Source organism: Centruroides sculpturatus, unplaced genomic scaffold (genome assembly GCF_000671375.1).
Source record: "Centruroides sculpturatus isolate CEXI.00-Female unplaced genomic scaffold, Cexi_2.0 scaffold669, whole genome shotgun sequence".
Lineage (NCBI taxonomy): Eukaryota > Metazoa > Arthropoda > Arachnida > Scorpiones > Buthidae > Centruroides > Centruroides sculpturatus.
Window position 1 is genome coordinate 154004 of NW_019384872.1, and position 19383 is coordinate 173386.

The 19383-nt window shown below is 29.2% G+C and overlaps 1 protein-coding gene across 1 annotated transcript; it reads right to left on the reverse strand.

The window, feature by feature from the left end:
* Positions 1 to 362: 362 nt before the first annotated feature.
* On the reverse strand, positions 363 to 19196 carry LOC111630900 (membrane-bound transcription factor site-2 protease-like). The gene is made up of 4 exons (XM_023375058.1): positions 18843 to 19196; positions 18643 to 18746; positions 17341 to 17501; positions 363 to 496 (listed from the first exon to the last, which is right to left on the reverse strand). Exons 1-4 carry the CDS (start codon positions 19107 to 19109, stop codon positions 363 to 365), a joined length of 666 nt encoding a protein of 221 aa, XP_023230826.1. The 5' UTR covers positions 19110 to 19196.
* Between the last annotated feature and the right edge of the window lie 187 nt (positions 19197 to 19383).

Sequence of the window (19383 nt, forward strand, 5' to 3'; positions counted from 1 at the left end):
GCTTCCGAGTTTGACAAGCTCGGCATGTGACTACCTAGCTAGAAGAAAATAGCATTAATTCTATCATAACTCCTCCCTAGAGACCACCTGCTAGTCTAGCAATTTTTTTAGTTTACTTAAAAAAAATATATAGACAATGGTCCAAATATACCAAACGGCTTCATTACTATATTACCTCTGTGTACCGTACCCGTGTATAACGTTATTCTATAATTAAGGTGTAATTAGGGACAGTTAGATATACGTCATCGAGTTTCTTAACCTTTATGTTAGATCTTCGATGAAAGAATTAATAGTTGGAGTGTTGTGAATGACGGGTGTGTCGTTTTTTTGAAGCCAACTGAGATGTCGCTCCCTTTTCTTCAATCGTGTGCACTCTGTTGTTTGGTACTATCTCTGGATAGTACTGCGCCTCTTCCGTTTCCTGGGCGTGCATCTTCACCTCGGTCACCAGGTCCATGCGTAGGTATTATGATAAATACAGATAATGCCTTGTCTGAAATAAAGATTAAGCTTCTGACTTGTCTGACTGCTATGAGTTATAGATCCTGTGCCCCTATGAAAGTTTTATAGAAAATTTATATATACTTAATGCATGTATCGCTCCTTAAGTTACAATATCATATTTTTTATTCACTTTGTAGCATGGAAATTCTATAAAACACAACCGACAGAATGAAATTTGAATATTGTAAGAAGACATCTTTTACACAGATTGACATAGATTTTTATAAAGTAATCTAATAAATTTATATTTACATACCACAGACGAATCTAAAAATATATATAATATAACAATGTCCCTTCTCTCGTATCTTTCTCACTTTTTTGTCCTTACAATAGATCATAGATCTACAATAGATGCTGGTAATAGCGACTTTCTAATTAGAGCCACTCTCGTAAAGCGCCAACGAATGGTTATGTATAGATCTTTCAAATGAATATTAAATAGAGAACTCCTCAGTATCTAAATTACCAAATGTACAGTACGATTTTTCATCGTAAATGACAGTATAGTCAAAGCACGTGACTTTAAAATACCTAAACTTCAAACTTGAGTGTAGATTCCATTACTAGATGTAATTCTTATTCCTTAAAGTAAGCCTACTTCTATTTAGCGCCAATTTCAGAGGTAACAAATGGTAACGCTAAATCGAAGTTTGACTGTATATTATAGCTTTTTAATATATTTTAAAGTAATAAATAATTATCACTAAATTTCAATCTAATGTCGTCTCAAATATGTCGTATTTCTCAAAAAATAACATACAAATTTATTATTTCATTCAATATAGAAGAAGGAAAAATATAAATCTGTATCATGATAAATAATATAACAAAGATAATTGAGCTTTCTAGGCTTATTTAAGAACGTTATTTATCAATGGCAACATATTTATTTCGATATTAAATCATTTTTAAATATTCTTTTAGAATTTATAAAATTTATTTTTAAGAGAAATTAGCAAAATTAACGAAAATATTATATGCTTCTGTACGGTTTGTTGTAGATTTATTACGAAGAAATATACAAATGAAGAGAATATTTATTAAATTTAAAGCCTTATTAAAATACAGAAATATTAAAAAATTAAACTGTCTTGAAAGAATTAAAGTTATAAAATATATTTTTTAACAAATTAAAGAAATACATTTAACTATTTAATTAAATTAATGCTGTTCGTTAGTTTCGGTCTGTTATACTTGAACAGACTTTTAAATAATATTTTTGCTGTCACCCATACGAAAGTATATATTTATTCTATAACGTTATCTATATATAAATTTAATAACTTTTTAAACAATTTTTCAAGAATATCTGCGATATTCATGCTTTGTTTTTCCAATTGATGCTTCATTTAGAGTTTACCATTTGTCAGTTGTTTGTTAAATTAATTTATCTATTCTTGACTTTTAAGAAAAGTTTTAAAATATAATACATTATGGAATATAAGGGGTTCATATTCTTTTGAGAATAACAAAATATATGGATCAGTAAATTTAAAGGAAAGGATAAAAAAATCAACGACGTATCTCGCAGCATTTTTTTGTAATACTTAATTAGGAAACGATAAATTCTACTGAAATTTATATACAAAATTAAATAAAATATGTTTTTCTTTTATTTTTTTCTTTCTTTTTCTTTTACTCTTTCTTCCATAAGGACACAAAGAGGATTTTTTTTCATATCTATAATAGGTTTGATCAAGCTCACAATGGGAACGAGAGAGGCAACGTATTCGAGATATAACTGATGAAAACTTTCTGGAATTCGAACCTGTAGCCTGTACAGAGCAGATCTATGCCTTAACAATCGTCGAAAATTAGTTAATCACCAGAAAACTATTGAAAATTATTTAAAAATTATGGCAGGTCGCTCNGTTTCTCACAAATATTAGGTTAGTTTGTAACTAGTTAACCTAATATTTAAATTATATAGGCTACAAGTAACGCATACGTTGATTTATTTGATAATTTATTTTTAATTATTTTAGTAAAATAACAGAGAATAACTTATACAATTTTGAGTATTTTATATAATATTGATCCTTTATCTTTCCATCGCATAAGTTTGGAATTTTTCGCTGTTTTTAGAGATGGAAAGGAGTAAATGCGAAGAATCTCTTGACACTCGCAATAAATATTTAATTATAATTAAATATAACAAAAAGAAATCATCATTATAAAGAACTGATCCCTATTTAATTAAGTTATACAATATAAATATTATCTTACTAAACCTTGTTAAGCTTTTACTGTTCTATATAGACTATTTCTTTATCTATATAGACTAATCTATTGGAATAAACTAACACAACACAATTAACCTTTCAAAATTCGTAGTAGGCTGTGATAATTTGAATGCATATAATAAAAATTTATAATTTTTTTTGTGAATAAATAGGTTAAACTGATCGACTGGCAAGTTTTATCGTATAGAAGAATAAACAAGTTTGAACAACACATTGATGAATAGCTTAACTTTATGTAAGAATTTCTACTACTTTTATGTATTCGGTTGTTTGTAATAAATCAAAATAATGTATTTTTAAAAATGCTGTTAAAAATGTTATAAAAATTTTAACATAAAACTCAACTTATGATTGGTTACTTTTGACGAATTCGTCCAATAAAGATAATGGATCCTCACCCTACCGTCCTTCCAACACTTTTCCATATAAGGAAATGGATGCACAAACTTCCTTTCTTTTGGAATATAGATGCCTCTATTACTGTCAACGCCCATAGAAATATTTTCACGTCCATCTTAAAAATTAGGTCTTAAACCAACGTGCGTTAACCCGTTGACCTTTTAATACCGTGAAAAATTCATTTGAATAAATTAAATTTAAGCTATTAATTTTTTTACCCTTCTTTAAGAAAATAAAAACTCCTATGCATATTTTTCTAGATACATAAATATATTTTTCTAGCAATATACCTTTGAAGTTGATACTAACCTGTTTTGGGAAGAACGGTCTAATTTATAGTGCAAACCATCATTCTTGATTTAATAAAGGATGAAGTGAACCAAGAATGAATTATAGAATGAAGAAAAAACAGGAAGACCTCATAAAGACAAAGGCCTTTTACTCGTTATGAATATAAAGACTTCATTTATCGAAAATAAGTTTGTTTTAGAAGGTTAAAAAAAAGGCATTTTAAGCATATTTAAAACTTAAGATAAAGTAAAAAAGAAAAGATTTTAATATTTATAGGCCTTATCAAATTGGAACGCGTAGAAGGCCTTAAAGAAAATTTCGTCATCTGTAAATGGTTCTTACGATATTCATTACCTCATTTTAATGAAGATTTTCATGTTAATTTTATTCATAAATGACATTTTCTTTAATAATGAGCATTAGAGAATTCACATTAACAAGTACATTTGTGTGTTGCTCAATTAATGTATCATTAAAGTAAATGTCACAAGAGAACGCGCAATTGACAATAGGAAAGAATTTTTATAACTTCATTTTATTCATTCAACAAATCCATAAATTTATATATAGGTAGATAATAATTTGTTTTCATGGTATAAGAGCCATATTATTGGAAATTTATTTGGGTTTTACTGCTAAAAAATTCAATAATTCTACATAAAGGAAGATGAATTTAAACTTGATATCATCGATATGTATGAGTTTATTGCATATTTTTAATTCTTTCGAATGAAAAAATTTGTTTAATAATACTTAAAATTTAAATAATTAATGGATAAACCGAAGATAAGTCCTTTTAAATTAATTTAAAACTTAACGATAAGCATTTTTAACAGAAAAAGTTTGTATATAAACTGATAAAAGTGCAGATTTATAAACTGCAAGACTTATAAGTAGAACCAGTGTTACTTATAAGGTAAACAAGCAATAGCATAATCAGAAGAGGCCCTTATCTTTGTAAATAATTAATAGAAAATATCAAATAACTACAGGAATAAGATTTGAATGTGGCAAACTCACTTATACACATGTAATTTGTATATAATGTCTAAGAGATTTTTCATTCGCAGAACTAGAGGCTACATCCGATGATAGAGGGGTGAATGTAGGTTTGCACATTCTAATTCGGGCCCTCTTAATATCAGTAGTAGTTATTTTAATTAGACAACTGTAAACAAATTACAGCTTAAGACTTGACATTACCAGGGACCTCGCCTTATTTTCAAAAAAGCAGCAAGTGTAAATCCGGCCCTGGTCTTACAACAGTTTTTATATTATATAAACAAGTAGATACAGGCCTCTTTCTATAATTTTTACATTTATAATTTATATTTTTTTTCATATACAACAAAAACTCTATTATTCGTCAAGGTTCGGGATCGAGACCTTAATGGATATGAGAATAGGCGGATAACAGAATTCTCCTTACAGTACAGAAAAATTAATGTATAATTCACAATTAATACACAGTCTTATACGTACATACAGTAGCCTACTGTATAATCAATCAACTGTTTATCTACTGTACAGCGCAGTACCTTAACCAGCATACAATGCAATACGTACAGTACTGTACATTATCAACTTCATTATGACAATAGCAAAAAGAAACTCTACTTCACACTGACGGTTAACATAAACTTACGAATAATCGAGTTTTTACTGTACTTTATGATGTAAAAACATTGAAAATATTCAGAATTAAGTGTTTATTAATGTTTTAATTAAGTGATTAAACAGGTAAATTTCAATTCTTATCCTGAAATTACAAATTAATTTAAGTAATTTCGTATAAAATAAATTTTTAACTTTTTATTAATTATATTATAAAATATGTAAATACATTTTTTTCAATATTTTATTCAGAGTTTAAGTTAAACTATTAACTGTTTGCAATTAATCAAATAGATATAAATCTAAACTAGTAACTTGAATAAAATTAATTCCATAACCTACATAATTATATTATACAAGGGTTTTTAGCAGAATCTATTGCCAGATTTTACTATTATTTTAACTCATAAATATTTTTTCTCGGAAGAATTTTAACGCGTAAGAAGGTTAGTTCATTTTAAAATTCCATGGAAATTGTTATAATATTCATGAAGTATGACATCATTAATTGAATATTTTGTTTTTGGAATTATGAATTTTTTTAATAAATCGTTGGCAATATAAAATAGTAAAATATCAGAATATACTTTCTATATAATTATTATTCTTTATTAAGTAATAGGTTTGGTAAATACTTAATAGTATTTTATATTAGGTTTGGTTTGGTGGGATACACAATAATAGACGACCTGCCTCCCGGGAGAATTTTCTATGTTATTATGGAAAACTGACACCTATTTAGGTGTTAGACACGTGAAGAAACCCGGAAAACTCTACAGTTGGTCGGGCACGAACCCGCGATCAACTACCAGTGTTCGTGGAATTTTTCCACTCGGCAGCTGTTGTACCTATTTTAAATTAAACTACGAGGGATGAATTTTGTATTTTATTACTTAAAAATTTATTTATTATTTTTATTTTTAAATAATGAATTAATTTATTTACTATATAATAATAGCCTAAGGCGTATACAATTAATACAAGTTGCTGCGCGTTAAGAGTTGAGGAGTGTGATTTTTAGCTATGGTTGTGTTGCTATCTTTCTAATTTGTCGTGTGTCTTCTTCGAAATACTTGTATAATCTGTAGATCTCGGTCAAGTAGTCGAATTGAGGATGTTGAGGGGCAAGAATACTCCTCAACATCCTCATTTCTTTATACAAAGTTGTCATAATAATAGGAATAGAAACATTGATAGAGCAAGTAAAATTGGTAATGGAAGTCACTTAAAATGCTCCCTACCTTCCTTAATTACACCATATAATAATTATTATTAAGTAAAGATTTAAAACTAATATTTATATTGGCACAATATTCATTTCTAATATTCTTTCCGAAAGATTTAATTTCCTTATAAATATAACTAGATAGTCTACTAGCAAATAAAATTCATAAATAGATAAGTTATAATATAAATAACATTTATGTAAGGCCTATATGTTCTATTGAAATAAGAACAATAAAAAAGAGAGATTAAAGTATGAGAAAATTACATTTCTCGACATTTTTTATAGTATTAAATCATAAACGCTGCAAGAATTAATTGTTATATTTATCAGTGCGCGGGCCTAGGCCTTCAATGTCCTAACAGGCCTAACATTTTGTTTATTATAATATAAAGTAAGAAATAATATTTATATTTACTGGGTGAGAAAGGTGCGAGACACCTTTTCTGGAAGTAAGAGATTTTAGAGATTTAAAAATATATATACATCTTTATAAGTAACAGAAATATAGCTTTTAACCAAACATTTTTTTAGGAAATTGTCATTATTTACCTTTCTACAGCCTTAAAATTAAATATTGGCTTTATTTTTATGCTATTTTTTGAGCTTTGTTTAAACATTAAAACAAATGTTTCCAATCTGTATTTACATTACGTTATCTAGGATAACTTTTTAAAATAGAATTAAATATGTCGTAAATCCCCAACTTAGACCTGAAAGTTTTTATATTGATGAATGAGCGCAGCACCCATTTATCATTATAATTTTCTTTCTTAATCGTTAAGCTATACCTTAAATTTAAGCTAAAATAAACGTGAGAAAATAAGATGACCCTTAAGTAAAAAAACCTTTAAACTAATTTTTCATGGGGGTGCAGGAGCGCATTTTTAAAATTCAAGAGGTACAGTCAGTGGAAAAGGTTAAGAAGCGTTGACTTCGATAATAAACTTAAATCATAGATACTTATACCCTGCAATTTATGTTAGAAAATTTATATTAAAGACATAAGTAAGAATATATAAATTGATTTCTACAGTTTTACTGAGGTTCTGAGTAAGCAAATTAATGATTTAGTAAGTTACATTAATGTAAAATTGATAAATTTTTAAAATATAAAACATTGATTTTATTATAATTTATGATATTTTAGTTTTAAAAAATATATATTTTAAAAGATAAATAAATAAATTGGCCACCTACTAAAGTAAAGAATAGAAAGAGAAGAGGACAAATAAGGCAAATAACGTAGAAAACTTAAATCATGAATAAGGAAAAAAATTCAAATTGTGTACGATAAGGGTATGTAATTATTATATTATATGTAATTATTGTATATTATGTATAATTACATTGCATTACGTGTATACGTTAACGTGTATTAATCTAGTCCTTGATAGAACAAAATAGGCTGAAATATTTTTACAGGATGATACATTATCCTTTTTTACATTTAAAAAACATAAAAAGAACCTTTCTTAAAGCACGACTACTGTTCCAGATGTACTTTAATCCAGCATACAGTAGCTTTTGTCAAAGAGTGTACGTGTACAATTTTGAATACTAAGCAGTCATAATAAAATTTGAAACATTTGACTAATTGAACTTTGAGTTAGGGGAATGTATTTCGACCCACCCGAACTCATCCCGACCTGACCTTGTGTCTGTCTAACCTGACAGGTAACACAGGTGTGCAGTGACGCCCAGTTAGTTGGCACGGGACACGTGCGATGTGCAGATTCGGAGGGTTTTGGGCGGGACATCCGTGACGACCCAGGTATTTCCGGTGAGAAGCTAATCCGCCTACGCTTCTTCTATGCACTTAACTCTTCCCGTAATTTCTAGATCCATAAAGTGTTCGTTAAACTATCCATTTGGCTCGTGTCTCCGTGCAAACTTATCATACAACTAAAGAAGTTCTTGATATCGAGTATCTTCTTGTTATCTAAATTATTTTTCAGCTTGTCACTGATTACTGTCAAGTTCATTATGTAATTAACTTAAACAGAAGAATTACTTATCAGAACCTTATGAATTATTAATGATAAATTATAATCTCGTCGTTTCGTTTGCATAATATTTCATTAATCCTCGAGTATTTTATTATTTTAAATTTAATTAATAAATTTCCTTAATTCTCGAGTATTATTATAACTAATCGGAGTGAAATTTTTGCTATTTTACCATTAAATTAGCATAAAATTTACAATAATTTACTGGAGTTTGGAATTACCGTCAACGTAAGTTCTCAACTTTACTCTTCGAGTTACATTATTTTTGTATGTTGCATCTTCTATCCAAGCATATAATTAATTTATACATAATTAGGACTATCGTGACTAAGATTTGCAATTAACAAAAGTTATTTATAAAGTCGATCTTTTGAGGTCGCACAGGCCTATACCTTGGACTAATTCCAATTTACGTATGTTAGAAAAAGGAAGAAAGACCCGGATACCTTTAGAATAACTAAATATTAAGTTTCTATAATATACATTTTAACAATCTACCCAAGAGAATTAATTAAAATTCGATTTGTGAGAAATTTCTAATAAAAATAGGGCGTTAGCTATGAGAAGAGAAAGGAAAAACTTTGATAGATTAAGTGATTTTCTGAGTTTAGAACATAATAAATTGGAAGATTGGACCTTTGACCCCCGAGAAAACGGGGAAAACGATCTTTAGTGATGTTGTATTAAATAATGAATAAGTTAAGGTGTTATTAAAGTGATCCTTAATAGATACCAACAGGGATGATGGTCAGTGTCATGCAGACGAGATACAGGCTGATACTAGATATTTCTATGCAATAAGCAAGCACCCTGTGATTAGGAATAAGCCAACTACCGTTCTTCAACCACAAGTGTTAAGAAAAGACGAAAAGGAAGACGAGGTGTGTCATTGCTGTCTTTTTTTCTTAATGCACCTGCAGGGATTGTAAAAAGCTGGATCAATCTGCTTTTAAGTCAGGGAGTGTAGCTTTCTTTTAGAAACAGCAGGTGGGATATCAAAATCATTTCTAACCTTCGAGGTGATAGTAAAAGTATAGGGTGTTAGAACTGCCGAATAAAGAAGAAAAAATATGCTTTTATACCATTTAAATTATCATGCTTATCACTAGACACTGTTTGATTGTGTTCCAAAGAAATTTTTTGATATTTGCTCATTTTTTCCCTCTTAATTATTTCCTAGAACGGCTTTGTAAAATATTTGTTTAATGCCATGTACTGTGGTCTAACATTTACTTTAGTTACGCATGTTTGATAGTCTCTGTAACAAATCCATTTAAGGAATATGCAGAACGGCACTAGAAATCTCAAAGAATAAGAATTAAATTACCTTCTTTTTAAAGTTTAAAATACGAAGAAAGGATGTAATTAGTAGATCTCTTAGATGAAATTATAATCTGGATATTAGCATAAATAAAATAAAAATAAAATTGTATAATGAAATTTTGCAATAACTATATGAAAGACGTTATTCAGAGGTGTTATTTAATTTCATTATTTCTACGGTTGGACCAATAGGATTATGATAATAAACAAGCCATTCATCCTTTCCCGAGATCAATTGTTCAGCACGCGCCACTAGGACCACTCCTTACATTCATGATTCCTAATTACACCGTTCTCCATCCAGGTGTTAAGGCAGGTATGCCAGTGGATAAGGGCTATCATGCGAGGTGGAGGAAACAGTCCATATGCAGGGGAACACACACACACATACACACCCTTGGGATTGAAGGGAATATGTCTGCACCTCTTTGTTAATTTTTTTTTTTACATTTTACTTTCTATCTAATCTTCTACACACTTTAGGAATTCCTCTTAGATTAAAGATGTGTATTCTATAGAATTTAATGGTGTGCTTTGTAGGGGAATTCTGTGATCTACATTCTAAGAGGGGTAAGTTCTGATATTTAATTCAACTTAAAGCTGCTAGACATTATCAGTTAATTGATACTTTTAATCTTGTATACAACAGAATTGTTCAACTTTTATTTTATTTTTTTTTATCTTGTAAATATTTAAATTGTAAGTAAAGCAATTATCGATCGGACATTGCAGGGCGCTGTCTAAATTGATTTACTGATAAGAATTATTTTTGTCTTTAATGAAGCAGCGAGTTAAATTAATGAATGAACGGGATATCACATGACACGCTAATTACATCATTTCCCTTTATCCAGGTTTTCTTTAACTTAGTAATTAATCACTAAAAACGCGTTTTAATTCTAATGATCTTAACACTAATTAACTGTAAAAAAGATAAGAGAAACGTAGGAGGATCTGAAGATTTTTATCTGTAACAGTTAAGGAATTCTTTAGTTTTAATGAATTTTAAAAAGGTGGCATTAATCAACGTTACAACGTCACAAGTAATAATGTTATAACCCTTTATTATAATGTAAAATTAGTTTTCTTGTGTGTACAAAAGTTTCCATTCTCTGCTTCAAGTATCGATGATAAATTGTACGCATAATTTATAAAATTCTTTAATTATTTCCACTGGAAACAGTGTTACAATCGACTAAGGTTGAACAACCTATAGTTTAGCATATAATGTATTCAGTATGCGTAAAGTTATCGTGGCATCGGAATAGACCAATTTTCTATGATTGCTGCTCTTGCATTACCAAGCGTACAAATCGAGAAAGCATAGACATATACTAGAACAACAAGAAAGGCGTATTCTTACAAACCGACCCCCCACTGAGAGGAATAGCAGGAAACATAGCTTTCTATGATGTCTCCATCATAGGGGAGGCACCACTTATTTCGTTTTTTTTACATCGTGGGAGTTCCTAACTTCTGCAAAACTATAATCTGTACATAAAAGCACCGTCAGAGTTTAAGTGCGATACAGTAGATCGCTTGAATACAAACACGACAAATGAGAACGTTTGTTTACTGCCTTACCTCTATAGAAAAAAAAGAAGTAAGGTCACTATCCGATTTTTACGATGTATAGATAAAGAAATCGATAAAATTTCGGATATTTTGCATCTAAAATTTCATTTTTTATGCGTCCTTTCTACTGCGATTATAATTAAAATGCCTTTAAAGAAACGCGATTAAAATTACGATTTAAGAATGCTCAAATATGTTTTAATTTTAAATATAATCATGCGGTTTAAATTACGTTTATATTTATGCTAATTTTTGCACTAATTTAAAGCAAAATATACTTAATTTGATAGTAAAAAAATGAAAGTATCTTCTCCTTTACTCATTAGTAGTGTGCAGAGAAACCAACATCATAAAAAAATTTCAAATCTTTTTTAAAAATTATTAATTTAAGTTACTAAAATATGGAATTAAATTATTTTTTTATATAAAAATTAGACATTTTTCCCCGCATAAAGAGGTTTTAAAAATTCACTAACGTTTTCAATAGATGGTAAGAATATTCTATCGAACCGAACCGAACCATTCTTGTTAGAAGTGACAGCAAGCTAACTATATAGCTGCATCTCTGCTCATTATCTATTAATGATATTCCATTAACAAGGGAAACTGCGAAATTACATCGTGCCTCAAAACCAATTAGTATGATGAGAGCAGACGGAGCACATCGCCTTCCGTGTTTCTAGTGCACTGCAGCAGATGTTTCTCTTCTTTTTACCACAGTATTTTATTCATTCAAGCTAAAATGAAAAGAATAATAGTCCAGCTTTCACTATTAACTATATTACAACCACGTCTTCTTATCTAGAAGCCAATCAATAAACTAATGTTGCTGCAAAATCTATAGGAATATAACCTCCATTTTTATGCTTATTCAAAATTACAGTACGTGTTTATATATTTAAACACTATTTTTTTCTTTCTGTCAGGGTATATTTCAAGCTACTGAGCGCTTCCACTATTCAATATTTAAATATTCTAGAGAGGTTTCTAATTACAAGTGTCGCATAATTAATATTTATTATGCAACAGTTTAGTAGAATGTATGCTTTTTTTCGTGTTTCAATTGTAAATTAAAGTCTTTCGATTAAAAACTCGGAAATATTTTGCTTTAAAGTAGTGTTTAAGTGTGGTTTGCGTACCTCCGGTGATACAGTACGTGGCAATTTTTGGCTGTGTACCACTGACGTGTAGAATCATTATTTCTATTACTCGAGCGTGTTTAGTGCTGTATTTGAGTAGTTTTGATGAAGGGGTGCTCGGGGTGATGTCAAAATTTTGGAAAATAGTATTCTAGAATGTTTAAAAAATAGAAAATTCTAATCTAATTAGCATGTTTAGACCAGAATTTCTAGAATAAATGAGAAATCTAGACTGTCTAAGTGTGCATTCAGTGGATTATTGTGTTTTAGCATTTTAAGATTAGAAACATACTTAATCTTATTTAAATAAATCCAAGAAGATATCTTATATTAAAATCAGATATTAAAGTTCGTTTCAAGATTATTAAGAGTGGTTTAATATATAATAATGTGATAATAATCAAGCACGAACAGTTATTAAACTCGAAAAATCTTCAAATTAATTTGGCAAGTTCTACTGTGCTTATTTAGTTAAATAATACAAATTACACACCGTAACCTTTTAGAAACGTTAAAGCGAAGTATCCATTGTTTAAAAGTGATAAAAAATGTATTTTTCTACATTCTGGAAGAGTATAATGATCAAGAATTTCGATCTGACGGGATTAATATCTTAATATCGACTTTGAAAACATACACACTTTAAAAGAGATGATGGGCTACAACAATACATAGGCCTATTCTAGAATATTTAAAAGACTCTAAAAGATTCTTCCATATCTGATTTATTAGAAGAATTTATTAGTGAAGCCGTAGATACTAGAAGAGATATTCTTAATGTTCCTTGTATGATTTAAGTGTATATAAATGTTAATAAAGGGCACAACCCTGGAAACCGTGTCAGAATAAGTGTTAATTGCGAATTTCTTTTACCGTATAATTGAAGAGCGAATAGAAGTGGAGCTATTTTACTGGAGATAAGAGGTCTAAAACGTGAAAGTAGATGATGTCTTGTATCACTCCGGAAAGATTTAGGTGTGGTTAGGGGATAATTGAAAATAACACTGGTACATTACGTCATCACTCACTCAAGATAAAAATAAATGAAATCTCTTCCCATCAGAATTTCAAATGATAAGATTAATTGCATAATCAATTTTTTTCTTTCTTAGATTTTCGTGCAGATAGAAAATGTAAACTTAATTCTGACGTCAACTTTTTCGGAATTATCTTTTATATTTTATTATTTTCTACACACATATACCGGTATATATAGTGCAGGAACATGTGATAGTAATTGAATTTCGTTTGTGTCGACGTTTTTAACATATAAATGAAATTCGTTTTATTTAACATTGTTTTGGTGGGACGTTGATGGTGGTCTTACGTCTGAAGAGCCAAAAGAACCGTTTAGTTTCCTAGTTTTTTTTTGGCTTTCAAGCTTGATAACTCGATGTCATTAATGAATAATGCCATCACCATCGCTCGTATTGTTAATTTGAAAGCTATTTTCTTGAGATTTTCTGCAGAGATGGCAACTTAAAGACGTCTTAAATATTAAATTTACACAAGTAGTATTATATTAATGAGGTACAAAACGGAAATTTTAAAATTGCAAAATTGCGGTGTTAAGTTTTCCTCTCGTCCCACGCTGACCAAATTTGTTTAAAAATGTTTCAAGGCACGAATCTTACCGCCTCTTTTTTTTTTTTATCCTATTTATCTGGAGGGTGTTCTAGACAAAAGCCGAAGGAATATGGGGGCGATAAATAGGAGAGAAAGGGTTAGGGCTAAGAGGAAGATCGTCCTGACCACCCTGAGTGGGAGGGACGACCCATAATAAAACCCACGCTGCCTGGGGGCCTTTAGAAAAAAAAATGAACGAATGGACTAACTTTGACTTGAAAATCAAAGATTTTCGTCAGATATTTCTATAGCTTTTCTAAACTCAAGGAAAATCCTGACAAAATGCATAAATGTTTACAATAGGATCTTATGTTAATCACAGCAGTAATGCCATCTGGTGTGTCAAGCCGTAAACTTTGTAAAACATTTTTTTACCTGTAGAAAAAAAATGATACAGGTAAGTGATTAATGGTATTATTATACTATCGATCCTTTAATTTCATCTATTTTATTTAAAAATTTCTTCTAATATAATAAATTTTCTTTTTTTATCTATGGTAAATGATAATTAATTCTAAAATTTCTCTTTTCCTACTATTTCGAGGTTATTCTCCTATACACGATTTAGTATGCATCAATATTTAGAGCCCTATATTATTCAGGAAATAACTAAAAATAGTCTCAGGAAGTATTTTGCATCAACAGACAGCTGAAACTGATACCAACAATTTCCTGAGAATTTAGTGTAATCTTCGAGTTTTGGGGAGGAAATTTTATGAAAATCTGCTATTTGATTTCTTAAATAACTTAAACACATGTTCAGGAGCGTAACAAGTGCCGATATTAAGAGAGGATTATTGAATTAAAACGCGTAAACCTACAATCATTCCTGTACAGTATCATTGTGGATGCAACACTGAGGATGAAGAATAAAATCTAAAATATTGATATGTATGTGTTTAAATAAGTTTGTCCATTCAAAATTCACGTACTTACTTGATATTTTTCTTAATTTATTTATTTATAAGGGGGTCGGGGCCTCCCTGCTTACGCTACTCCACGTGTTCACTTCATCTCGGATTTAATTCCGAATTAATTACATTAATTCTGGACTCTCAGGAAAGAAAATTCTGTCACATTTCTGTAATTCAATTACCTTCTTTTATATCCAATCTATAGTCCTGTACTATTTAATACTTATTCTGCACTAGTCAATGCATCTATGTGTTGCTATCTGCCAGCAGAATTCCTATTCCTAATCTTATCAACTTTGTCCATAAAACTCAGAAAGTGATATTCTCATTAAATATCTTTGTGTTCGTGATGCGTATGTTAATGCACGAAGCTGGTTTTTATAGGTTAATAAACTTCAACAAATGGGGCATACGTAAAAATATTCTTTAAAAAAAATTTTAATTTATTATAAAATTTTAAAAATGAACAAATATCAAAACCGCCAATTAAAATATACAAACTGAAGTTCTCTTTCTTCACCGATTTTCTTTTAAATATAATTAAAATGACTTAAATCTGGCCGAATTTAATCCAGAAGACACATAATATATCAAAAAGCATTAAAATGAAATTAAAAAATTATAAACAATACATTTTATCCTATCTGTTCCACCTACGAAAAAAAAGGGATGATATGAGTCATCTGGGCGGCCATCTCCATAGCCCACCTGCTTTCCCTGAAGCTGACAGGGTTCTAGACAACAGATAGGGTATCTGCATGACACATGCCACGTGCTTTCTGTCACGATCTTCGCCTCTGCACACCTAATCTTCAATGGACTGATCCGATGCTTTATCATTTAACAGATAATTTACTCTATCCCATCTTACAGGATACGGTGCAATACGTTTGGCCATTGAACCCCCCAGAATTTAAACCCTGTAATTAAATTGGGTATCATCTAATAAATTTCAAAAAAAAAAAATGAAAGAAAATTTAATGATGCTTCCTTCTTTTTTAGAAAATAAAATAACGAAGTAAAAATGAATAAAAATTTCTTGATGGCATGGCTACAATCTATCATATCTTAGTAAAAATCGACTAGGCTAACATTGTTCTACCTTTAGACTGCCAAGACGTGCATAATTCAACAGTCGAAGCAGTTGGAATTCGATGGCATTTACTGAATGGATGGTACTTTGGTAAATGGGTTCCCTACACAAAGTAATAGACCATCTGTGGAACCCACTCGACAATATTGGTCTTTTGGGGAATCGAGTAAAGCTATTAGGATTATTGGAACTTATGAGAAATGTCGTTCAAAGAATCCTTTGATCCGAACGTCTGTCTAAAACGCATTTTATCTTAATGAATAAATTACCGTTTCGGTTACGAAAAGATCGTTATTGATTATATTATTATTTATTTTTTTTCAAATTAGTAATAATTTTTTTTTCGGGGAGGAACCACTCCGTCAATTAAGTAGACCTTACACGACGTTTCTGTATTAATATCTAAATTGGGACACGCAGAGCGATGTCAGAAATAATCGTGATAGATATACACTATATTATTAAGCTTCCTTCCTATCTTAATACACGGATAGTATTATTATCCAGCTATTTTTTATTTTAATTCGTAATAAAAATGGCTCGTTATCTTCCTACATTATCCAAGAGGTAAGGCTATAGATAAACAAATTTTCGTCTAAGAAAAATCGTTTTATTCTCAAATACTCATTAAATATTCATAAACGACGTGCTTTCTCAGAAGATTGATATAATGAATCTGTTCTTATTAAATTTAAATATGGTTTGTAACGCGAATTATCCACCCAGTCTGCCTGTGACATCATGCTTTTGGCCTATCTACTGGCGCCTACTCTGCAAACATTTAATCTTTACCTGCAGACAAATGATTATTGTAAACCAAAAATGACTCATAATAGACCCTACGATAAATAAGTTTAGTATAGTTTATACAAGCCATCCAATTAAGTTAATATAAATCGCCAGAGATTAATATCTTTCTCTTTGTTTGCTTTGTTTTGTCATCTGTTTCTGTATTGTATCTACTAAAAACGAATAAATAATATAAGAAATCTGTTTAATTAATTAGGTTTTTCTATAAATTATATATTTATTTCATTTATTTTATGTATTTCTGTAATAGTTAGTCCACATAAAGGAAATTTACGACTATTTTGAAAAGGGATGCGAGAGGATGAACCACAACTATGATGAAATATTTCCGATATTTATGATTATATGAATCGAATCGAACATTTTAAAATAATAAATATTGTTATATTGATTATTAATCACGAATTTAACCGAAATTATTATTAATTTTTGACAATAGATGGAGCCACAACTCAGTTATATTAAAAATATTTATATGTATACGTTTTGTATTTTTATACACTTTATACTCTACAGTTAATTAAATTTAAGCAAAGTGTCTTTAATAAATAATACATTAAATAATTTACATAATAAAACCAACACAATATTATGCCAAACACCTGCACAATATATCCTCAATTGTTGCCATGGTGTTAACAATGTCATACTTTCAGTTGATAAATCAACAAATGCACCAGGAAATATTCCAAAAATAAACAAACCAGAACCATGAATCTTGACATTTTCTCTAGAGAGAAAAACAAGCAGTTTATATTCCTAAATATTAAAAAACAAAACTACAATCAAATTCTAACTAACTATATTAAACTTATTTTGTATTATTACATATTTATATGTTCATAAATTGTAATATTTTGTTTATCTAAACCAGTGATTCTCAACCACTATGCTGAGAGATTTTTGAAATGTGCTGCACTGCAAATACGCATGTATAAGCAATGTCAGACAAGTAGTTCAATTGGTTCTACTTTCCTAGGATGTGATTGGAATTGTAATCAGCCAATAGTTATCAAGGCATTTAGAAAATGTTACCTACATAACCAACTGCATTTAAAAATCAGTTATTATGTCACTAGTTGCCCTGCGGTACTTACCAAAGTAATCGTGTGTGCTGCCAAATTTTTAAATTATTAAAAGTGTACTGTGAAGAAAGGTTTAGAATCACTGATCTAAACATTCATAAAGAAATTTTTATCTTATCAACTATAAATAGAAATAAAGTTTTTATGAAAAGGTTTAAATAGAAAATACCATAATTTTTTGAGTGTAAGCTGCAGGAGGTAAAAATAGATCACTGTTGTAATCTAATCAACAGATAAGCCGAACTTTTATACTAACTACACCAACTTTTAATTGCTGACAAATACTCAATGTTAAAAACAAAAATAATTATTAAAACGATAGTCGCAATTATTATTCTAAAATATTAATCACAACAAATGAAGTTCATTGACAATTTCAATTTCAAAGTTCATTATCATTGTGCCATTAAATTAACTAACTTGTGTAAATTTTGATTTTTTCCTGATATCAGTAATAATGAAGATCAATAATGATATTAGCCAATATTCATTTTTCCAACTTTGATATCGGAAAATACTGTCAATAATTGATAGTCAATTATTTAATAACGTTGAACACTAGTTCAGATGATGCAGCCATCTGCAAAGTGATTCATAAATGATGAGTCACAGTTTTGTAAGTCAAAATCTCTCCCTTTTCCAATGTAAACCAGCATATAAGCTGTGGTTTATACTACAAAAATTATGTTAGATTAAAATTTCTAAATGCATGTTAATAATTATATACAGTAAATTATGATTTTAAGATTTTATAATATACAGTACATATATAGAATTAAATCTTACCTTGCAGCAGCAAGTGCATGTCCTAATTCATGAAAAATACTACACATTAATAATGTAACAAAATAATATATTACATGAGATAATGGTAAATTCACTCCTGGAAACTAAAACAATAAATAAAATATCAACTTTTTCAATAAATAAAATATCAAATAACTTTAATTAATAAATTATAATGAAATAGTATAATTTTAACTTACTACTGGTTGCAAAATTTGTTCTGTTTTAATATCATAGCTTAAGGAGTCATACATATTCTTAGCAGTATATGCTAATAGAAATAATGATGGTATGATTAAAATACTTGTAACAAGAGATCCAAAGCTGAACCACTTCCGAAGCCATCGAGCTTTATAATTACTCAACTTTTTAAATAATCTGTTCCAACGACTTGTATACCATTGTAATTGGCATGGTTTGAACGTGAGATTACTTTTTTCTAATAGTACCAAATATGGATGTAACATGCATGACTGAAGAATACATAGAAAATTAGAGTAATTATTAGTAAAAAAAAATAAATCAATCTAACAAACTAAAACTATGACATATATTTTAAGCTCTTTTATAATTCTACTATGTCATAAATTTAAATTTCAAAATATTGATAGAGTTGATAATATGTTATTATATTTTTCAATGACTTAAACATTCTTTTCTAAAAATTTTTAGTTTGATTATAAATCATATTAGAGAATTAATTTCTCAGCAACAATAAATTTAAAGCAGTAAAAATTTTAT